The sequence below is a fragment of the Tasmannia lanceolata genome, unplaced genomic scaffold (assembly GCF_043159265.1).
Source record: "Tasmannia lanceolata isolate RefF3 unplaced genomic scaffold, GAP_Taslan_0.1 ptg000008l, whole genome shotgun sequence".
Lineage (NCBI taxonomy): Eukaryota > Viridiplantae > Streptophyta > Magnoliopsida > Canellales > Winteraceae > Tasmannia > Tasmannia lanceolata.
The window spans coordinates 16,910,639-16,934,584 of record NW_027518685.1 but is presented as its reverse complement, the minus strand read 5'-3'; the positions used below and the strand labels follow the sequence as shown (position 1 = coordinate 16,934,584).

At 37.2% G+C, this 23,946-nt stretch overlaps 2 protein-coding genes and 1 long non-coding RNA gene across 5 annotated transcripts; all 3 read right to left on the bottom strand.

Annotated features, from left to right (window-relative positions):
* Positions 1 to 7,852: 7,852 nt before the first annotated feature.
* On the bottom strand, positions 7,853 to 8,584 carry LOC143882759 (disease resistance protein At4g27190-like). Its single transcript, XM_077386186.1, has one exon. The coding sequence runs from the start codon at positions 8,582 to 8,584 to the stop codon at positions 7,853 to 7,855; it is 732 nt and encodes a 243-aa protein (XP_077242301.1).
* A 2,018-nt stretch (positions 8,585 to 10,602) lies between these two features.
* LOC143883319 (uncharacterized) lies at positions 10,603 to 11,250 on the bottom strand. The gene is made up of 2 exons (XR_013252359.1): positions 11,113 to 11,250; positions 10,603 to 11,000 (listed from the first exon to the last, which is right to left on the bottom strand). It is a non-coding gene; the product is annotated as an uncharacterized LOC143883319 (long non-coding RNA).
* Positions 11,251 to 11,281: 31 nt separating this feature from the next.
* LOC143883317 (uncharacterized) lies at positions 11,282 to 23,141 on the bottom strand. Of its 3 annotated transcripts, XR_013252358.1 has the most exons (6): positions 22,907 to 23,141; positions 22,690 to 22,817; positions 17,002 to 17,154; positions 13,244 to 13,313; positions 12,365 to 12,495; positions 11,282 to 11,904 (listed from the first exon to the last, which is right to left on the bottom strand). XR_013252358.1 is itself a non-coding variant. In XM_077386666.1 (5 exons), exons 1-5 carry the CDS (start codon positions 22,914 to 22,916, stop codon positions 11,871 to 11,873), a joined length of 456 nt encoding a protein of 151 aa, XP_077242781.1. In that variant the 5' UTR covers positions 22,917 to 23,121; the 3' UTR covers positions 11,285 to 11,870. The 3 variants fall into 3 exon arrangements, 2 of the variants coding, with proteins under 2 accessions (XP_077242781.1, XP_077242782.1); XM_077386666.1 differs by lacking the exon at positions 13,244 to 13,313 and having other exon boundaries at positions 11,285 to 11,904; positions 22,907 to 23,121; XM_077386667.1 differs by lacking the exon at positions 11,282 to 11,904 and having other exon boundaries at positions 12,032 to 12,495; positions 22,907 to 23,140.
* Positions 23,142 to 23,946: the final 805 nt, after the last annotated feature.

Sequence of the window (23,946 nt, the reverse complement as noted above, 5' to 3'; positions counted from 1 at the left end):
TATAAAAAGAAGCGGTTGTCATGGAAGAAAAGGTTCCAGAACCGAATCAAAACATGTCTTAACATTTATCTATTATAATTTACTTTTTAGCACTCTCATTTACTTTTCTTAGTTGTAGCTTGTCCGATAAAATTAAGAAAACCTGAATTCATCTCCCAAGGTGAGTTTTTATCTCTCCCTATCTCTATCTCTCGCACTGGCGTTTATTTGAGTTGGGCTGCTAGTTGGTCAATCGGACGATCTTTCGATCCTGAAGGTCATTTTGCACGCTGCGTGCATCGACATTCCCCCGCCAGTCATTCACATTATGCGTGTGTCGACATCGCAAATTTGACGTCACTTCGTACTGATAAAAAGTCATTTTCATATTGCAGAGGCATTACAGCCCAAGGAAGAAAGTGACATTCTCATCTTCTCAATCACCTGACACCCAATCCCAAGAGATGGAAAAGTTTCCCTCGTCGACCCTTCGAATTTTCTTGTGAGACCGGCCAGCCCTTGCATCCACCATATTCATACGCACCCACGAGCGCACCTATTCCTACACAACAGATGCATTGACCGAATATGTAGGACGATTTTAGACTGAACAGGGTTGGGGACTATATCATTTCACATTTATCTCCTCTACTTATTTTGAATTAGATGTGGTAAAATTGATGTGCTAACACTGTTTAGGAAGGCCATAATTGTCTATTAGACTCCCTATTTAAGGAAATTCTTATTCTGATAATGACACTCTTCATGTTTACACTTTTCTCGCTAAGTGTAAAGATGATTTTCATGTTTTAAATGCACTCTTCTTTCTTTTCTTTTTTTAAATACTCTCCTTTAGCATTTTCATGTTTTAAGATGATTTTGTTTACCCATAAAAAATTAAAAAAAAAAACCTGCTACAATTCTTGAAAAGTTATTAGTAACCAAATACAAAATGTAGTGAAAATGTGAGGATTGCCATAATTATGCAAGGGAGTGCAAATATCATTTCCCTGTTTTGAGTCACACATAGCTGTATTAGTTTTGCTTTTATAAACTTACAAGCGCATAATGTTGACACCAATCTCTTTCATGCTCTGGCCCTTTGATGCCATAAAAAGTCCTATGTCAAGAGGTGAGGGTAGGGCTGCAACAGGGTCGGGTTTTTCAAAACCCTAGCCCAACCCTGGAACCCATTATCTCGGCCCTGACCTACCCTGACCTTGAGTCAGGGCCGAAAAACCTCAACCCATTGCCCGCCCTACAAGGCTCAGTGCTGGCCCTGGCCCGCCCTGATTGGACAGGGCCGGCCCTAGTTGACCCTAGTGCAAATACCTGTTAAGAGTGCCAAAAATAAAGCAACCACTTATCATATAGAACAAAATGATCAATTAATAGAGAAAGGGAACAAAATAAGACAATATGAATTCAACAACATGACGGACAACAGAGACAATTAATAATAATAATCTAAAGAAACATCAATCCAAGATAATAGAAAACATTAGCAAAAGAAACATGCACAGATGGTTCAATTCTATAATAGAAACTTGGGGTCGGCCCGGATCAGGGTACCCGAGGCATTAACCCATAACCCGACCCGACCTGAGTCAGGGTCTAAAAAAATGAACCCTGACCCGCCCTCAGGGTTGGAAAATCCAGCCCTGACCCTGTTCGGGCTCAGGGAGGGTTAGGGCTGACAGGGCCAAACTTGCACCCTTAGGTGAGGGGTTCAAGATTGGTAGATTTGATAATTTTGAGTCCAGTATTCGGTTTGGCACTCACAGTTAATTGACATAATCTCAAATGAACATGGCCTTAAGATTCTGACAACCTATTGTGACTGCGGTACCGATTATTGGACTCAAAATTAAATGTAATTTCAAGTCCAATAATTGGTATTGGAGCCACAGTGGATTGTCAGAATCTTAAACTAATAAGGCCTTAGTAACCTGATTATTAGGGATCATGTGCCGAAGGTTTGAGATTGCAGTAGGTTCTAACAGGGTTTTAAGTCTTTATTAGGTATGGTCTTTAATAGATGTTCATGTAGTAGCTTCATTTCTGTGTTGTAACAAGCTTGATCAGCTCGTTGGGGCTCTCTGGTGTATGTGTTTTCTTCACTTAATTAATAATATCTGCTATATTAAAAAATAGTAAAGCAAAATGATATGAGTGACATAGATGACAGTTTCATGTTTGTCAAGAAAATAATCCTTGTTCCCGGTCATGTGGTTACTACAACTACTATCTAAATACCATATTTCATCATTCAATTCAACATTGGCAGTTAGACATGACAAAAATACGTTATCTTCTTTTTCAGCTTTTTCATCACTTTTCTCTTCATGATAATTTGCTTGTTCCCTAGCCTTTTGATGACAATTTTTTTCCATATGACCATACTTTTTGCAATAAAAATATTGTGGTAAATTTCTATTTTGATTTCCACTATCCTTATACCAGCAATCCTTATCACTATTGTTTGATCTTTTGCAAATAGAACAAAGATTCATGGTTACCTCCACTTTGATTTTTCTGATAACCACTTGATTGGCCTCTACCTCTTCCTCTGCTGCGGAATCCACCACGTCCACGGCCTCTTCCTCCTCCGAAACCTCTATTTAAATCATCAAATCTTTCCTTCGAATCCATTTTTGATTGAAACGCTTGTTCTAGTAGATTTTCAGCAGTTCTATTCAATCTCTGCTCATGTGCTTGCAAAGAACCCATTAATTCATTCATAGAATATGTAGATAAATCTTTAGACTCTTCTATGGCAGCAACTACATGATCAAATTTATTTGGAAGACTCCTTAACACTTTTTTCAACAATTTTTTGATCATCTAATTTCCCCCCATAAGTTCTAATTTGATTTACAATAGAACTCTCTAGAGAAAAAAAACTTGAATTGATTCAGAATTTTTCATCATCAAATTCTCAAAATCACGAAGAAGGGTTTGTAACTTAATAGAAATTACCTTCGTAGTACCTTGGTATTCTTCTTGAAGCAAATCCCATGCTTCTTTCGATGTAGTTGCAGCCATGATCCTTGAAAATATTGGTTCATCCATAGCTTGTTGGATGAGGAAAAGAGCCCTTACATCTTTCTTTTTACTCTCCTCCAATTCGTTCTTTTATGCCGTGGTCAATCTTTCCACTTCTGCAAAATTTTCATGACCACTCTCCACCAATTCCTATAATTTATAAGACATAAATAACGTCTTCATCTTAATTGACCAATATTGAAAATTATCTCCTTTAAATAAATGAACACTTTGCTGAAAATTTGAAGAATTGGTGTTATTTTTCATGTTGCGAACTTACCAAACCCTTGCCAGTGTTTTCTTGAATTCGCCTTGGCTTTTCTGTTCTATGGAAATCCCAAGAACTTCTGCTTTGATACCAATTTGTAGGAATATAAGAACTAGAAATAATAAGAAACAAAGAATAAGAGAGGAGGTTTCACTTTGAACAAAAGCAAACGGCACTTTTTTTTATTCATTCATCTCACACCAAAATAATGACAATTGGCCCTTTAAATAGATCTTGCACACGTTCAACAGTAAGTGCACGATTCCATGTTTCACAAACCTAGTCAAATTCTAAAACTTAACTTGACCCTAAAAGATAAACACTTCTCCGTGTAAAATAGCTACTCACTTTCTAATAGATAATAGCAACTTAATGAATACGCATAAAACAAGACTCTTACACCACCGACTAGGGCTGCAACAGGGTCGGGTTTTTCAAAACCCTAGGCCAACCCTGGAACCCATTATCTCGGCCCTGACCCGCCCTGACCCTAAGTCAGGGCCGAAAAACCTCAACCCATTGCCCGCCCTACAAGGCTTAGTGCTGGCCCTGGCCCGCCCTAATTGGACAAGGCCGGCCCTAGTTGACCCTAGTGCAAATACCTGTTAAGAGTGCCAAAAATAAAGCAACCACTTATCATATAGAACAAAATGATCAATTAATAGAGAAAGGGAGCAAAATAAGACAATATGAATTCAACAACATGAGGGACAACAGAGACAATTAATAATAATAATCTAAAGAAACATCAATCCAAGATAATAGAAAACATTAGCAAAAGAAACATGCACAGATGGTTCAATTCTATAATAGAAACTTGGAGTCGGGCCAGGTCAGGGTACCCGAGGCATTAACCCAGAACCTGACCCGACCTGAGTCAGGGTCTAAAAAAATGAACCCTGACCCGCCATCAGGGTTGGAAAATCCAACCCTGACCCTGTTCGGGCTCAGGGCGGGTTAGGGCTGACAGGGCCAAACTTGTACACTTAGGTGAGGGGTTCAAGATTGGTAGATTTGATAATTTTGAGTCCAGTATTCTGTTTGGCACTCACAGTCAATAGACATAATCTCAAACGAACATGGCCTTAAGATTCTGACAACCTATTGTGACTGCGGTACCGATTATTGGACTCAAAATTAAATGTAATTTTAAGTCCAATAATTGGTATTGGAGCCACAGTGGATTGTCAGAATCTTAAACTAATAAGGCCTTAGTAACCTGATTATTAGGGATCATGTGCCGAAGGTTTGAGATTGCAGTAGGTTCTAGCAGGGTTTTAAGTCATTGTTAGGTATGGTCTTTAATAGATGTTCATGTAGTAGCTTCATTTCTGTGTTGTAACAAGCTTGATTAGCTCGTTGGGGCTCTCTGGTGTATGTGTTTTCCTCACTTAATTAATAATATCTGCTCTATTAAAAAATAGTAAAGCAAAATGATATGAGTGACATAGATGACAGTTTCATGTATGTCAAGAAAATAATCCTTGTTCCCGGTCATGTGATTACTACAACTACTATCTAAATACCATATTTCATCATTCAATTCAACATTGGCAGTTAGACATGACAAAAATACGTTATCTTCTTTTTCAACTTTTTCATCACTTTTCTCTTCATGATAATTTGCTTGTTCCCTAGCCTTTTGATGACAATTTTTTTCCATATGACCATACTTTTTGCAATAAAAATATTGTGGTAAAATTCTATTTTGATTTCCACTATCCTTATACCAGCAATCCTTATCACTATGATTTGATCCTTTGCAAATAGAACAAAATAAAGAAGTAGATTCATAGTTACCTCCACTTTGATTTTTCTGATAACCACTTGATTGGCCTCTACCTCTTCCTCTACTGCGGAATCCACCACGTCCACGGCCTCTTCCTCCTCGGAAACCTTTATTTAAATCATCAAATCTTTCCTTCGAATCCACTTTTGATTGAAATGCTTGTTCTAGTGGATTTTCTGCAGTTCTATTCAATCTCTGCTCATGTGCTTGCAAAGAACCCATTAATTCATTCATAGAATATGTAGATAAATCTTTAGAGTCTTCTATGGCAGCAACTACATGATCAAATTTATTTGAAAGACTCCTTAACACTTTTTTCATAAAATTTTTGAACATCTAATTTTTCCCCATAAGTTCTAATTTGATTTACAATAGAACTCTCTAGAGATAATTGATTCAGAATTTTTCATCATCAAATTCTCAAAATCACGACGAAGGGTTTGTAACATAATAGAAATTACCTTCGTAGTACCTTGGTATTCTTCTTGAAGCAAATCCCATGCTTCTTTCCATGTAGTTGCAGCCATGATCCTTGGAATTATTGGTTCATCCATAGCTTGTTGGATGAGGAAAAGAGCCCTTACATCTTTCTTTTTACTCTCCTTCAATTCATTCTTTTGTGCCGTGGTCAATCTTTCCACTTCTGCAAAATTTTCATAACCACTCTCCACCAATTCCTATAATTCATAAGACATAAATAACGTCTTCATCTTAATTGACCAAAATTGAAAATTATCTCCTTTAAATAAATGAACACTTTGCTGAAAATTTGAAGAATTGGTGTTACCTTCCATGTTGCGAACTTACCAAACCCTTGCCAGTGTTTTCTTGAATTCGCCCTGGCTTTTCTGTTCTATGGAAATCCAAAGACCTTCTGCTTTGATACCAATTTGTAGGAATATAAGAACTAGAAATAATAAGAAACAAAGAATAAGAGAGGAGGTTTCACTTTGAACAAAAGCAAACGGCACTTTTTTTTTATTCATTCATCTCATACCAAAATAATGACAATTGGCCCTTTAAATAGATGTTGCACACGTTCAACAGTAAGTGCACGATTCCTTGTTTCACAAACCTAGTCAAATTCTAAAACTTAACTTGACCCTAAAAGATAAACACTTCTCCGTGTAAAATAGCTACTCACTTTCTAATAGATAATAGCAACTTAATGAATACGCATAAAACAAGACTCTTACACCACCGACTAGGATTGCAACAGGGTCGGGTTGGGTCGGGTTTTTCAAAACCCTAGCCCAACCCTGGATCCCATTATCTCGGCTCATATCCACCCTGACCCTGAGTCAGGGCCGAAAAACCTCAACCTATTGCCCGCCCTACAGGGCTCAGTGCTGGCCATGGCCCGCCCTGATTGGCCCTGATTGGGCAGGGCCGGGCCTAATTGACCCTAGTGCAAATACCTGCTAAGAGTGCCAAAAATAAAGCAACCACTTATCATATAGAACAAAATTATCAATAAACAGAGAAAGGGAACAAAATAAGACAATATGAATTCAACAACATGACGGGGAACAAAGACAATTAATAATAATAATCTAAAGAAACATCAATCCAAGATAATAGAAAACATTAGCAAAAGAAACATGCACAGATGGTTCAATTCTATAATAGAAAACTTAGGGCGGGCCGGGTCAGGGTACCCGAGGCATTAACCAAGAACCCGACCCAACCTGAGTCAGGGTCTAAAAAAATGAACCCTGACCCGCCCTCAGGGTTGGAAAATCCCGTCCTGACCCTGTTCGGGCTCAGGGCAGGTCAGAGCCAAACTTGCACCCCTACCACCGACTCTAGAATAACGTTAAAAGTTAAAACAGACTTGTTTAGGCTTGTGTGGGCCCACATGCAAATTCCCCGTTTTGAATTACTTTCCAACAATCTGATGATGTTCCACGAGATCAACCTTGTTGGTTGCTCCATGAAGTGAAAGAGAGAAACAAGGTAAGACAAACCCACTTGGACATGGCGTTACATGACAACATGGCATTTATTTGGCCATTTGATTTGGTACACCAACTCTCAGAATCCATGAGATGAAGAAGATGCTTCTCCTTTTTTGCCCACCCTCTCTTCTCTTCCCTACCGCGTTTCACTAATAGGGAATGGGGTGCTTTGCAATCATGAAAAACAAAAACACAAAATTAAGAAAGAAATATACAAAAAGCTACGACATATTCAAATTGAAAGCGACAGAGGCAGAGCGAGAGTACCTGCGAGAGTCTCTGCTTAATATTTCGGTTCTTTGAACTGTTTTTGAAGATTCAACCTGGTTTCTTCATCTTCCCATTCTAATTCTTTCCACCATTCCTCTTCTCCCTCGATCTCTTGTATTTTGTTTGCATTACCGGTAGAAAAAGGAAGCCTCCGTAGATTAGGGCACTTTGATACTTGAATAATCTCCAAAGAGGGCCATGAAAATGCCTCTTGGCAAATGTACCTCAATTCCGGTAATTCAAAAAGTTGTAAAATTTGCAGCTTTGCGAATGCATTACTGTCCACTACGCTGCAGGTTGCGACTATCTCCGATGTATTCTCGTCAACCACCTTTGCTCAAAATATCTCCTTCATATTGGAACAACTGAATACAAAGATTTCTTCAAGGTTGTCAAGTTGTTGAAGCAAATCATGGGGGATGAGATTCTTTTATCCATGACAAAAAAACACCGTGATCTTTTGTAATTTAGGAAAGCTACTTCGTCCTCCACTTTAAACCATTCCCTCCCAAATGTTGTCTACGTCCTTAATACCTATAAAGATTATTCCTCTAGATTCGGTAGACTTTTAGCTAGCTCAAAGCAATCCTCTAAACATAAACACGTTGCAATATTTAACATCACCTCACCATATTTGGTCAGGTGTTCAACATCACCAACCTGCTCCACCACTCTTTCATAGTCTGTTCGTAAAAAGGAACCTGCTTCATCCGACATGCGAAAATGAAAACCTTTTAGTCTTTTCAACCAAGTTGAATCCAAAGGGAAATAAGCAATGCTAGAAACCCAAATTCGAAGATAATACAAGCACTCTAAATCTAGTAACTCCTCCAACGTCACACTTTCCTCATCCACCTCCCCTCTCACCTTCCACCCAAAACTACTCTCATTCATGTCTAGTACCTCCAAACTAGACAACCTTGACATTGTCTGGGCTTCAATTTTTTCTAGCTCATATGTCCAAGATAGATTCAGTACCCTTAAATTATTAAGTTCGCCCACCTCTTTTGGCAGTGAGTTGATATCTGTACCACTTAAATTCAAGATCCTAAGTGCTCTAAGTTCGCCCATCTCTTTTGGCAGTGATTCGATATTTGTATCACTTAAATTCAAGACCCTAAGTGCTTTCAAACCTAGAAAGATATCCTTAGGAATCTTATTAAGAGGATTACCTTGAAGAAATAAAGTTGATAGCCTAGAACATCTCGCCAAAAAAGTAGGAATCTCACTTAATTGCCCCCAAACAAATGAAGCTCTGTAAATTGATTCATGCATCCCTTCTTCTGTGATCTTCCTGGAGTCCACGTTAGATTGAACAAAGAATTTGTTCCCATCTTATGAGGAGGACGCAATCCATAGAGCAACATCGCGGACAATGTCATGCATTTTTACAATTCCTTCTTCTTTTCCAGGTTCCAGCATGCATGAAGCCTTGAGCTTTTCCATAAAATCAACCCCACTATCTAAGGATTCTTCTATATGTAACAAAACACTGAATATTTCTTACTGAAAAAGATCATAAATGCAGAGTTTATTCGGTGAAAAAGAACAGAGCTCAAGGCTTACATTTTATAGAATAAGATAAGAAACTAATTTCCTAAATAGAAGCAACAACCCCCTAAGGATAGCAACAATCTGCCACCTGTTTACCAGATTTATTTGGATCAGATCTTCAGTGATTTGATCCTTATTCTTTGCACATGACTTGCTTCTCTTTCTTCTTATCAGCAACTCAAATCTCAACCGTCCTCCTTAATAGCAACAATAGGTTGGTGATGGAAATAAATTCGTTGATTTCCTGAGCACATTAATTACACAACTGATTTGTGCTAATATTGTCTTAACGAAATCTGCTTGGTAACCCACCATAGAGTAACCCGTTCTCGATATCTCACCAAATATTATCCATCCCCTCTATTATTATATTTAATAATAATAGGAGTGAAAAAGGTACAAGTGGAAGCCACTTCCTTAATGATCAAAATCATTGAACTCTTTGTCCTTGCTATGGATGGTTTTTAGAGCAAATCCATCTCCAATGGATGAAATCTAACCCTTTTGCGTCCATCAGAAGTGGCAGGAATTTACACTTGGGGCCTTAGAAATTAGAGGATTTAAATAGAAGTGATATTAGATAGATTATGGGGTTTCACCATCATTTTTTCAATACATGGAGAAAAGCTAATGTGGAGGTTGATAGGCTAGCAGATAAAGGGGAATTGCTTAGGTCCTGCTCTTTTAAGATTATGGTAGCTGATTGAAAGTGCTAAACCGATTATTGGACTCAAAATTGGTTTGGCACTCACAATCAGTTGACACAATCTCAAACGAACAGGGCCTTAAGATTCTGACAACCAATTGTGACTGCAGTACTGATTATTGGACTCAAAATTAAATGTAATTTTGAATCCAATAATCTGTGTTGGAGACACAGTGGGTTGTCAGAATCTTAAACTAATAAGGCCTTAGTAACCTGATTATTAGGGATCATATGCCGAAGTTTTGAGGTTGCAGTAGGTTCTAGCAGGTTTTTAAGTCTTTATTTGGTATGGGCTTTAATAGATGTTCATGAAGTAGCGTCATTTCTGTGTTGTAACAAGCTTGATCAGCTCGTTGGGGCTCTCTGGTGTATGTGTTTTCTTCACTTAATTGATAATATCTGCTGTATTAAAAAATAGTAAAGCAAAATGATATGAGTGTCAAGTTTAATTTTAGGAAATTGCTAATATAAGGAAGTCACTTTCATTATTGATTTTTATTAGAGAATGAAATCAAATCAAGATCAAATATTCTGACCCAACCAAGCCAGAGGCATAAATGATTTTTATTAGAAAAATTTGCCTCCCACAAACCAGAAGCATAAATGGTTTCTAATGTAAAATAATAGAAAATGATATTAATCTTGGATGATTTACATTAAGTACAACGAGTGTTTTTATAGAACACTCAAATGATAAACATAGCAAGAGAATAAGATAATTAAGGAAAGACACTATCCTAATCTAATTCACTTGCCTAATCTAACCCAACCAACCAATATAGCCTAATCAAATCAAATCTTCTAATCTCAGAATATTTGATCTTGATTTGATTTCATTCTCTAATAATTTTTGTAGCCCTTTAGGCCATGTATAGGATTATGCCAAGTAAATTAAGTTGAGCCATTGATTTTTGTAGCCATTTAGGCCATGTTTGGATTGCAGGAATTTTCTACAAGGTTTGGAAAAGTTTTTTTTTTTTTTTTAGAATTTCTCATGTTTCCATTGTCTGATTACACCCTAAAAAAAAGGTAATTTGGATCGCCACAATTCAAATTTTATTTACAAGAACCTTCAATTTACAATGATATCATAAAAAAAGTCATAAATACATCATCTCTCTAGACACGGAAACAAAAAAGGAATTCATAGGAAAAAATTTCAACAAGAAATGCGTTTCCTGCAATCTAAACAGGGCCTTATCGATCTGATGATGTTCCACGAGATCAACCGTGTTGATTGCTCCATGAAGTCAAAGAGAGAAGCAAGGCAAGACAAACCCACTTGAACATGGCGTTAGATGACAACATGGCATTTATTTGGAAGGAAATAAATGTAGCATTTGATTTGGTACACCAACCCTCGGAATCCATCAGATGAAGAAGATGGTTCTCCTTTTGCCCACCCTCTCTTCTCTTCCCTCCCGTGTTTCACTAATAGGGAATTATGAAAAACAAAAACACTGAAAGTCAATAAAAAAGAAAGAAATATACAAAAAGCTACAACATATTCAAATTGAAAGCGACAGAGACAGAGCGAGAGTACCTCCGAGAGTCCCTGCTTATAACCATGGTGTCCATTCTTTGAAATGTTTTTGAAGATTCAACCTCGTAGCTTCATCTTCCCATTCTAAATCTTTCCACCATTTCTCTTCTCCCTCAATCTCTTGTATTTTGTTTGCATTACATGAAAAATCTATAAGAAACTTGGGGAAAATAAAGGACAGAATACATATTGCAGCAATATCATGTGCATTTGGAAATATAAATTATCTGATGTGTAGGCATAAATGGGTTTCTTACATGATTACCAAAATGCCTAGTGTAATTGCCATTTCGTGTCAAATGTACCCCAAGGTTTGTAACCTAGTTTTTTTTTTTTTTTTTTGAATGATATAATAACCTATCTTACCCATAAAAAAAAAGATATAATAACCTAGGATTCCACTATCTTTTATGCAGTTCCAGTTCATAATTGGAAGATTCTATGACATCATGAATGTTATGATTTTCAATATTTGGGTTGAAAACAGGACATGGAAATATTGTGGGACAATGAAAGGTTGACTTCAGAACAAAAAAGATGGATGTTTTATAGGCATTTTATTTTGAAGGGGGTTACACCTTAAATAAACTGCTAAATCCAACCTTAGAAGCATGAATCTTCCCCATGGGTGCCGCTCCCGCACTAGAACCGTGATTTGGCGCTCCTTAGGAAGGAAACCGCTCCAATGATGCTCCCAACCTAGTCCTATTACTCCAATTCCACTGTCTAACTTCTTTGTACCAAAGTCTTCCAACTCTTCAAAGTACTTCATTGGAGCAAGCACAAAGGCGTCTTCAGAAGGCGCGGGAAAAGAAGGCATGAAAATGAAGATGGTTAGAAATTACTATTTTTTAATGTACTTAAATTTTGAAGAGATATATATGATGATGGTTAAAAATTTCTATTTTTTGATGTACTTGAATTTTGAAAAACATATAAAGAAAATATTACACAAACACTCTCATGGCGCTCCCAACTTAGACTCTTCTAGACCCCAAGCTTCCCCGCCCCCGCTTCGTGCTTCTAAGAATCCAACAATTTAACAATAAACTCAATTCATTGCCCTACCTAATTCCCATATGGTTTTTAATTCAGAGAATCATCCATTACAACTAAAACAATCACAAGAGACGTGTGAAATTACATACTGGCCCACGCGAATATATATCCAGTTATCCACTACATCGAGCAGATAATTGAGATAATGAAAACAAATGAATGCCTACCAAAGAGTCACCTATCCATATCTCACCTAATGGATCCATTCAAACAGCCCATTAACAAAACATCTGCCTCCTTTTGGCCTTGTGGCATTTGAATATCAACATAGAACTGCTCCAAAGCACCATCAGCAATGCAATTTGCGCTCTGATACTTCCAAACCTGTAACATGTACATTGAGACTTTGTAAATACCAAATAAGAAATTAGAAACCCATAAAGATTTTGCTAGATATGTTCAAAAAAAAGTTTGATAAAAAACACTGAAAAAAATCTAATCAAACACCGAAAAAGTTGTGACCTAACTAAACAGAATATACACAGCATTCCATGACTTGGAAGCTGGATCCATCCACTCAGGTTGTGATCCCGCACCTGAAACACGAACCCGTGAACCAGGAGAGGTTTCCTACAAGAGGTGTGCTCGCTGCCTATTAGGAACACGATTCCACCCTTCTAGGGAAAGCGCCCCCTCCATATATTCTGAATATAGATATGATTATGGTTATTTACCACACATTTATTTACCACACATTAAACAGTTAGACCATGAAAAGCGCAATAAGTTATGCATCGTATTATTATGGACATTCAAATTTATGAAGATAACAAAAATCATACATGTAAAATATATTTTTTGGGGGAGAGAAACATGAAAAATATATTGACACTGCGTAAATATGAATATGATGAAAAATGTGATGGATAAATACCGCATTTATTTGGTTTCACTCTTCTAGTTCTCTTTAATGTACTAGAAGTCTAGAATGGATTGAATGGGAGGCATCATACCAATTTCTTTTGCTTTTGTGTCTATTTTTGGAAAATACACATGTTTTTTTTTTGTAAATACAAAACATTACTTAATAAATAATTGCATGGATATATAGGTCATATTGTATGGTCATCACCTAGACCACTCCCAACCTCGAGCTGCTGAAAAATGACTGCTCCAGGCACATGCTCCTTTGCTGAGCCTTCCTTCAAAGTTCCATACAAGTAACAATTCAAGCAACTGTCAAGCAGAGCCCCCTCGAGAAACCAATATATTGTACATGAATGAGATGAGTTAGCCCAAAATTAATGGTTCAATGAGGACCACGTAAGGAAAAATCTCAAATTCTGCAACAGTCTCTTGCATGTGATGGCTCAAGAACATTAAAATCAGCAATTAAAGGCTGCTGGTTTTTTTTTTTGTACTATTACTAATTATACAATCCCTGCTTTAGTGAACAGAAGATTTAAGAACTAAATTCAATCCTCCTCGGCACAAAGAACCATATAGATTAAAACCCAGACAATGCCCCAACCTGTCCAAGTGGCGCAGGTCGGAAGCTAAATTCTCAGAGTTTCAGGTATGGTGATCAGTTTTCACAAGATTCACTTTCAAAATGCGAATACGGGTAAAAGCGCAGCCAAAGAAAATCCTAGTCAACTCGGCACAACACAGTCGAGCACTCGGTTGACGTGGCCGAGTACTCAGTTGACACGGTCATAACTCGGGCGAATCGAAGGGGTTTTTATTGACTTTGTATGGCAAAAAACGCAGAATGTGGCCAATGCAAAAGGAAGTCGACTCAAGGTACCCCACGATGACGCAGGGGAGTTTGGAAACTATAGTTAGATCTGATCATGAACAGATCGGAGATTTCAAAGATTAAAGCAAGTAGACAGAAAGTTCAGATCATGAAATGAGTAACAGAAACAAAAATCGAAATTCAGTTAGATCAGACCCAAAACAGATCAGAAACTCAGTTTGAATTACAAATGCTAAAGGGTGGCCCAGTGCACGAGGCTCCCGCCATTGCTAGGTCTGGAGAGGGCTAGATGTACGCAGCCTTACGCCTGCTTCGCAGAGAGGCTGTTTCCGTGACTCGAAACCGTGACAACCAGGTCACAATGGAGCAACCTTACCGTTGTGCCAAGGCTAAACAGTGTGGAAATTAAGATTGAATTTCAGATGTTAGATCTGATGTTAAACAGTTCTGAAATTCAGATTCATAGCAAACTGATTGTATTCATCAGATTAAATGAAGAAGAATAGAAAAGAGTAATCTGGAGATAAGTAGTCTGCAGGTTGTCTGCAAACAAATATGTAACTCACATTGGAATCAAAGGAATTATAACTTTCAAATCAGCAAAGAGCAACAAAAAAATCTGAAATTGCAAGTTCTGGAATGTAAAATCAGATTTCTTGCTAAATCAGTCCAAGGGACTGTGGGTATAGATACAAAAAAACACAAATTTAAACAAATTAATATAGGAATATGATGAAACAATGCCCAAAACTACCAAAAAGACAGATCAAGGGCAGAAATAACAGATTAAGCAAGAATAAATCTCCACAAACATTAAGAGATAACCCAACCTACAGAGAATAGAGAAGAAAGAACAGATACAATGACTTGCTTGAAAAGGAACCCAAACCCAGCAGCAAGCTCCACCCTAAAGTCCTTATCTTGGAAGATGCGAGCTAAGAATGGAAGCTCTCTATCCATGCTTTATAAACAAAATAAAGCCCCAAACCCAAGAATTCTTGGGGCATGACTTCCCCTTTTTAAACCCTTAACATAAGGGGAAGATTTAAAAAAAAAAAAGTAACATTCACTTAAACCACTCAACGCAACTACGCCTTCGTCCCAAACTAGTTGGGGTCAGGTAATGAATCCTTTAGAAAATTTTCATGAAGAAGGTGAATTCACTTAAACCACTATTCTAATAAAAACAAATGTCCTTTATTTCAGCTTACAACAAACTTTTAAGTCATAAGAAACTACTAATAAAACGTAAATAAAGTACTCCCTTATGACTCCCTAAGAGTCAGATTGACCAGTGGAGGACCATGAGCCCTACACACCAATCATTGGTGGGCCATGGGTCACGCATGCATCATAAAGGCAATATATGGTCTCAAGCTGCTTACACGAGCCTGGTCTGAGAGGTCAAGGACATGTTGATGATGATTTGGTTTTCAAAGGAATGAAGATGCCCCTCATATTCATTTTTTTCTTTTTCGAAATGAAATCCACTGATATTCATAAAGAATAAAAATGAAGAAATGACAGTTCTTGTAGTTTCAAGTTACTATACAGTGGAAATTCGAAAAGACAGATGAACACAGTCCTTGACATTTCTAAGGACTTACACGTCGTAAAAAAAGCTTCCAAGAAAAATGGCTGCCTGCTCCAAAGGGGGCAGCTTCATTTTGCAACAATGAAAAATGCATTCCTGATATTCTTTACGAAACAAAGGTGAAGCAGAGGGAGTAGCTGATGGAGCTAAAACAATCATCACCATATCAAATCCAAAGAGGAACTCACGAGTCACAAGTGATCCAGGGCTCCAGGCATCCATAGAGATTAGTAGGCAAACTGATAGACCTAACCATGACCCAACCAAATTTGAACTATGCTAGGGGAGTAGTCAGTCAAGTCATGCACAGTTCTTGTGTTCCCCATTTGGAGGTGGAGACAATAGTCGCCAGAGTGGGAAGCAAGTGCAAGAAGTGAAGCGGAAAGCGAAAGCAAGGGGTTTAGAAAAGAGAAAATGTGGGAAGCAAATAAATCAAAAACCAAGTAAAGTGAAAATTATGAGAAGCGACAATAAAACTCACTATGAAGCTTGTAAGAAGCCTCATTGGAAGTGAACATGAAATATATAGAAAAGGTAGAATTGTCATAGGTTTAGGTAGGAAGGGTTAATATAGGTAAGGATTACACGTAGAAAAGAAGACTTCGCAACTAATTAGAATTATAAGTTTTGGAATTTACAATTTCACGTGTTTTATTCATATATATTTAATGTTAGTTTTTGGAAAAAGATCCACATAATTTCATTTGAAACTTAAAACGAGCTTCAATTTCTAAATGCACTATTTTGTTAAATACACTTCTTCATCATTATCAAAAGGAGAAAGTATTATTTCAGGAAGAAATAATCACCTCAATAAGAAGCAAACTCATAATTAAGAGGAAATGCATAGGAAGCATATGGGAAGCGTGCTTCCCCTAAATTTGGGAAGCGGGAAGAACTTAGCTTCCGAAGCGAGCTTCCCATCCAACTAGGAAGTTTCTGTTAAGTACAGTACGAAAATCCTAAGGTGAAGTATTGGTACTTTGCATTCCTATACACAAGAGTACATGATTAGGGGTTATACTGGTGAAATGACCAGTATACCCTCGATATATCTAACAATTGTCATTCATGTATATAGTCAATTAATATCTAAGGGACTTCTGGTCATTGACTGCTTTTGGTGTTAGTTGCTTACTATATCACACTGCATGTAATTATTTCATTATCTATAGAGATCAGAAGAGACCTCAATGATATGAAGGACAGTTTCACCAAAACTCCAAGCAACAATTACTTCATTTGTTTCTTCCATTCAAGAATCCTTTGAACATGATGATGATCTTCGCCAGTGAAACTTGCATAGATCAATCCACATAGCCCACAAGCATTTAGCTTGCAAATACTGTTTGGTTTTAATAAGGCCACTGGACAGAATTTATTCCATTCAATTTCAGTGACAACAGAAGTGTTAAATTGGCAGTAAACCTCATGCTCGTTGTTGTAACCGAAAAATATGCATGTTGACGCCTTAGGAGAGTAAGTTCACAAGCAAAAAAAATAAAATAATAATAAGGTAAATACAGAAGAAAGATACCGTAGGTTGGGAAGCTTGTATGTTTTGGTACTCATGCTGAAAGCTGCTCTTTCGTTTGCTGAAAGTGATCAGTTTACCAGACAACTCCCTAAGTTGAAACAGGTCAGCAGCTTTGATTCTCTTTCTCCTTTGTGTGTTACTTTTATCATTTGTCTGCAAAAGAATGAGTGCATTTATTCCAAATCCAAATAGACTGCATAACAATCTAGCACCTTCTGAAGTATATACAGCCTGCAAAAAACAAGCTTTTCTAATTTATAAAAAAATTGGGAGCCATGCTTCACAACAATTATAGATTCCCTAGACTTTCTACTTTTAACGACAATTATAATGAGAAGGAAGTTTTCCTAATCTAAAAATCCATATACACCGTCATTTATGTTAATAAGTTACAAAACCTAGCAAGTAGATCTCCTAGATTCCCTAGACTTTCTACTTTTAACAACAATTATAATCCAACCAAGTATTGATAACTAGCTTGAAAGACATAACATAAATAATCTATCAACAACTATATCAGAAATAAAAGTACAAACATGACTCCTAATAAAAGTAGAAATAAGACTCTTCTTTTGCATAATGAGAAGGAATTCTCTTGTCGTGGTTTAGACGTTTTCTTGGATGAGCCGCGATCGTCAACATCCCTGTCCAATTGTGCGCCATCTCGCCATCGTTCTCTCGGGATTACAAAAGACTTGCCCTTGAATCTAAGTCATTCTCCAAATCTAATAGCTTGTCGTCAAAAACATCATAACAATGACCAACCTAAGAAATCTTTTGCTCATTGAGGTCCAAACAATATTGGCACCATACAAAAACAAAAATCTTTAGAGAGAGAACAATCCAGCGGTAACCCAAGTGGCATCCACAAGTGGGCATACATGATGGGGGCCATCATTCAACAACTTCAAGCCAAGAGATTCTTCCAACAGCCTTGAAGACCAAGCAGGGTCCAGAAGGCACCTCTAACAATTGAAGATTTTCGAATGAAGCACAAGGTAATGAAATGGGCCAAAATTATAGTTTGACAAATTTGTTCACAGTCAAACTTTTAAAATGGGGATTTTTTCTTTCTTTCGGGTTTTCGTGAGTAAAGAATTGACTTAGTAATGTCGCAAGGTTTAGATTTGGGTTTTTAGTAGTTCTAATTAATAAAAAGTTTTAGTTAGAAAACAAATTTAGGAGGTTGCGTTATGTTTTAAAATTCAAAAAAAGAAGTTAGGAGGTATGTTTAATGATTGTAACAAGTTAAGAGCAAGGTTTAAAGTTTCGGTTTCGGTACCGGTTTCGGACGTTGAAATTTCGAAATTTCAATTTCGGTCGAAATCTGGTACCAAACCCGAAACTAATATTTTATTCAATATTAAATTAGGCTTGTTGCAGTTTTAATAAAGGGGGTTTCTTATAGGTTATACGGTAAATCAATGAGTTTTAGTCAAGGTTTTAAATTTCGGTTTCGGTGTAAGTTTCGGCCACCACCGAAACCGAAATGTTTCGGTTTCAAGCCAAAATTTCAGCTGAAATCATGTAAAAATATGATTATGATTTCATTTATTTTTTTAATTTCAACCGAAATGTCTAGAATTTCGGTGTCAATTTCGGTTGAAATTTCGGCTATTTCGGTGGAAATTTCATAAATTTCAGTAGAAATTCTAACATTTCGGTGTACATTTTTAAAATTTCGGTGGAAATTTTGTAAAAAAGTCAAAAAATTAAATTTCAAACAAAATTTCGGGGACATTTCGGCAAAATTTTGGAACTTAGGTGAAATTTCGGTAAAATTTCAGTGAAATCTTGTAAAGAAACGACTTCATGTGAATTTCATTTCGGTTTGTGCCGAAACCGAAATATTTCGGCGGAAATGAAATGTTTTGCACGAAATTTAAAACCATGGTTTTAGTAGAGTTTCTAACCTAGTCTTTGAGTACAATTAGAGTTTTAGAAAAGGGGAGTTTCTAAAAGGGAGAGTGGGAATCTGTTTCCTAGTTGGGAGAGAGCATTCCCACTCCAATTTTACATGTCTCTACTACAAGTCCTTGAGTCTATAAAATGTAGGCCCTATGGCCATTAAAATATGGATGGTTGAATTGAATGAATGATGAATATTGATGAAGCTTAAAGCTCTTGCTCTTGCATGGATGAGTGATTCTCCGAACTTTTCTCCTCCGGCAGGATGCCTATGGAATGTTAGTGGTGGGGTACCCTACGCCAAGTGATCTTAAGTCTTTTTCTTTTTTTTTGAATGGCATTTTTAGTGAGTATATTTTCTCTACTATTCTCTCCTACTACTCTTCTCTTCCAATCTACATCCTTCTTGTGTTTACAAATCGTTCTTGTTTGTTCATGACTTCAATCTGAGACAGATTTTCATCTTCTCAGAAACAGCCTCATTCATTGGATCTCAATCATTGATCCAACGATCCGGCCAAGATAAAATTCTAGGGTTTCACTCTAGACTATGGGCAACCCATCAAAGTAAAAATCCATATCTCATCTAATTGGTAGATCGTGACTTATGATCCGATCCAGACCTAGAGTTTGATGTTTTCTACGGGGAAAAAAAACAATATACACTCAGATCTAAATTTTATTAATCCGATCGACTTCAAACTTTGGTATTAGCTTGTAACAATGTTTTCTAAAAATCGCTCACTATGTCAATTTATCTGTAGTAAAGGAAGTTCCAGGCAGGTACATAAGCAAATCCAACCAACTCATGATGTCGCCAATCCAGTGCCCAAGGAACTAGACCTTATGCAAAGCACCGGGAAATTCCTTGCTTGCCTCCAATTGAATCTTTTGAAATGGATTCTAGCCCTTCAAGCCATCCTATCATCCTATCCTTCCATCGAATTCCTATAGTTGCCAGGGTGGGAAACGGATTCGGGAAGCGAAACGGGAAACGCAAGAAAAAAATCAGAGGAGAAACGAGAAATGGGAAAACAATAAAAATTTGTACGAGAAACGTCTTACGAAACACATTAGAAACGTTTCAGAAACGATAAAGAAAATGTTAATGAAAACACATGTGAAACATAAGGAAAACATGAAATATATGATTTTGTAGATTTAAATTTTGTTAAGTTCAAATTTCTATTTGGATATTTCTTACTTTTAGCTTTTATTACGGTATACGTTGTTGCTTTCCTTATTAATATCTATTCCACAATTTTTTTTTAAATGATTTTCGTAAGTTTCACACATATTTCCCACACGTTTCACATTTCGTTTCTCACATATTTCATATAAGTTTCTTATATGTTTCTCATGAATTTGGGAAACGAGTTTCCACCTTTTATGGGAGACGAGTTTCTCACCTTTCCGAAACGCCTTTTAGGGGAAACGAGTTTCCCACCTGCCCAAGCAGTTTCCAGCTACTATGATACTTCCTTTAATGGGGCATGGTTCCTACTATCGATCACCAAAGGGAAACATTGACTTCAAACTTTGGTATTAGCTTCCAAAAGTGTTTTCTAACTAAAAAGCAACATTTTGTGAAAACACAATGGTTGGATCATTTCCAATCTCCTGTGGCAGTTGCTAATTTTAGCATCTTTTTATACCAAAAATTCCTTGCTTCCCTCCAACTGGATCTTTTGAAACATATTCTAGCCCGTCGAGCCCTCCTTGCATCCCATTTTTCCATAAAAATCCTACATCAATACTTCCGTGAACGGGTCATGGCTCCTACTATCAATCACCAAAGGGAAACATATCTCCACCGATGGTGGTGTGGAGCATATTGCCTAGATTACTTCATACAGAGAGAAAAGATCCTCTCGGTGCAGTCTCATCATATGAATCTTCTTTCTCCTCAATGTTGCCATTGTCATCGTCAACAGAAAATGGAAATGTCTCTTCAAATGGTACTTCTTCCTCGTTATAATAATCATAAAAATATATATAAAAGTGGCAAACCAATAAATTTGTTGAGTTTGATGATACCTTCAAACTCCAATAAATCCACCTTTAGATCAATGTGTAGCATCTGATTTGGATAACGAGCCCAATGATTGTTTCTCAGCCCTTCATTTGACTCATCTCGTGGAGCCTCGCAATGGAAAGGGTTGATGTCGTCATTAAAACTGAGGCTAGATTCATCGTGACTCTAAGATTATATGCACTCTATACATTCCGTTAGTCAAATTAGTTGCTGAACTTCTCTTCTCAAATCTGACTTTGACATCACTAATATCACGCTCTTGAGGAGGATATGCAGGAACGGAAGCTCGCCCACCTCTACGAACTCCCACGGTCCCACCATTGTGTTCTTGTCGATCGCAAAATCACAAGAACAAACATGGCTTTGATACCAAATGATCCAGCGCGTAGTGGAATCAAGAAGTGAGACAAGATCAAACACAAGCTTTTGGGGTGTCAAACACTAGCTCACAAGAGGAGGAGCCAAGCTCTTCCACATGAGTTTCCTTTAGTCAATATCAAAAGGTTCCCTGAAATCCATATACATTATCATTTATAATAACAAGAACTAAAAACCCTAGCTAGTAGATCTCCTAGATTCCACAAACTTCTACATTTAACAATTGCTATTCTAAACCAACCAAGTATTGAATATTGACAAATAGCTTGACAGACCAATCATATATAATCCATTAACAAATGTAATAGAAATAAAAGTAGAAACATAACTCCTGATAAAAGTAAGAATATGACTCATTTTTTGCATAACGAGAGAAGGAATCCTCTTGTTATGTTTTAGATGTTCTCTTGCATGGGCAGTGATTGCCACCATGACCAACCAGTTGTGCGGCGTCTCGCCATCACAAGCCCAGTATTATCACACTTGAAAAGAGGGTGCTTCACTCCATAAGAAACTTCTATAAAGGAAGAATTTTAGAACCCAAATATCCATTTTAAGTGAACAATGGTTAGTTTCGTAGATTTTTACGAGATCTACAATGGCTATATCTGGTCTAAAATGGCTATATCCATATATTTTACAATATTTCAATTTTCAGGACAAAAAAGGGAGCCCAAATTTTATCGACAAAATCAGGTTATACTTCTTGCAAAGTTAATCTTAGTAGAGATTTTAAAAAGAGCCTTTTTTACATGTTCAAGAGTCCTGACACGTTCAATCTCGCTTGGCCGCCAGTGATGTTGCCTAACACCTATAAATTCCAAAGTACACAGCGTTTCACATAGCTACCCAAAGCCAGCCCCTTAAATTTCAGATGAGCACAAGCAAATGAAGCTATTGAATGCAACGAGACTCAATAACTATCCACATCCCCGTATCCTAAAATGTACGCATTAGTCTGACTAAGAGTCCTATATCACATCATGGTACCAATAATCTGTATATTTTACTAAGGGTGGTTGAATGTATATCTTACTGAAAACTAGTTTATCAATATCCTACCATTAACTTTCAGGGGAGAAAAAGGCTAATTGAAATTGGGACAATTTGAGACTTTTGAGATTTCAACTTACATATAAATTGCAAGCTGAAAAAAAAAAACCCAAATTGGAATTTGGGCATTACATGCAAACGCACCATAAGGTTGAGAGATTAGAGAGCAATCAATCAATCCCATCTCTTGAAGTTTAAAAAATGAAGATATCCTATAACATGCTGAAAGTGGATAATTAATATGTGTACAGAGCTGCTAAAAACATAAAAGAAGAGAAATTTTGGCTCTAGAAAACTAGAAACCAAAGAGATACCCGGTTCGGCTTTGATGATGATGAGCCTTGAATATGAGAAGCAGTAGTATTAGGGTTTGAACCCGGAATCCGACCTTTGACAGGGAAGTATCTATTCTTCTCTGGGTCGAAATAGAAACCCGGAAGATCTGAGAAGCAAGCAAAAATTGCAAGGAATGAATGAATATTTGCAACCAAAAATACCTAATCAGAATAAACCCAAGAGAGGAAGAAGTACCTTGTGGCATATTGGAAGGAGCGAGTATTGAAATCTGAGAAAACCCAACTTGTTTCTTCTAAGAACAGAATTTATTTATTTTTTTCCTCCCGCTTTCGCTTCAAAGAAAGAACCGCTGTTTAACCGAGTAGTGCTTGTTGGATTCTAATCATCCGACACGTGGAATTACGAATGGACGGCTAGAGATGTAACTGAGTCAAACGGTTAATTTTTTTATTTTTATTTTTCCGCAGCAAAAGCATTGATAAATGAGGTGGGTTGTGATCTTCCAAATTCTAATTACCATCTTTCGAAAATACCAGCCTTAAAACCCTAAAATCCTAAAACTGCTAAGGTGTTGTTTGGATACGTAGATTTTAGAATGCATGTTTTAGGTTGAAAGTGCTGTTAAATTCTGTATTTTAAGTAAGAAATCTAGGTTTTAGAAATATCTTCCCCATCCTGAGATTTCTAAAACCTGGAAACAGAGGATGATCTCTTACTCTCTCGCTCGACAGAAAGAAGGACATGAAATCAGAAAATAGCATACATTCGGTCTCCTTCTTCTCTTATCTCCCATCCAGGATTTTAAGGGAAATCCAAGATTCTAAAATCCGTGTATCCAAACCCAAACGGCTACACGGCTAATAGAAGAGATTCCACGGAGCCACTCAAAGTGGCTTCCTTACTAGGGAATTCTAGGATTAGGAAATCCCTAGAACTCTACTAAATGAAAATATCATAAAAGATGAGAATTTATATGATGGACGGCCGTGCATGCACCATCCCAAAAATACAATGGGGCCCACATTGTTTGGGGTGATCTAAACCATTCAATTGTTGGGCCCTAGTGTAGATAGGGTGTGCCCAGAAATGAATGCTTTGGATCACCCAAAAAAATGTGGGCTCCACTGTTTTTGTTTGCTGCAAGTGCGTGCAAAGCCCGGTCCACCATATAATTTCTCCCTTGGCCCAATATATCGAAAGGGAAATGATATCATCACAACCATGTTTTCATATATGAGCTCACCTATCTTCTGTTCTAATATTTAAAGATCTGT

Bases quoted from the DNA above. Each gene is read 5' to 3' on its own strand.
- LOC143883317 (XM_077386666.1), bottom strand. The intron at 17,155-22,689 runs GTATCTCTTTGG...ATTCTTTTGCAG, and splicing joins CATCATCAAAGCCGAACCGG to ACAAATGATAAAAGTAACAC. The intron at 11,905-12,364 runs GTGAGATATGGA...CGCCTTCTGAAG, and splicing joins TGTTTGAATGGATCCATTAG to ACGCCTTTGTGCTTGCTCCA.
- LOC143882759 (XM_077386186.1), bottom strand. From the start codon at position 8,584: ATGCATGAATCAATTTACAGAGCTTCATTTGTTTGGGGGCAATTAAGT.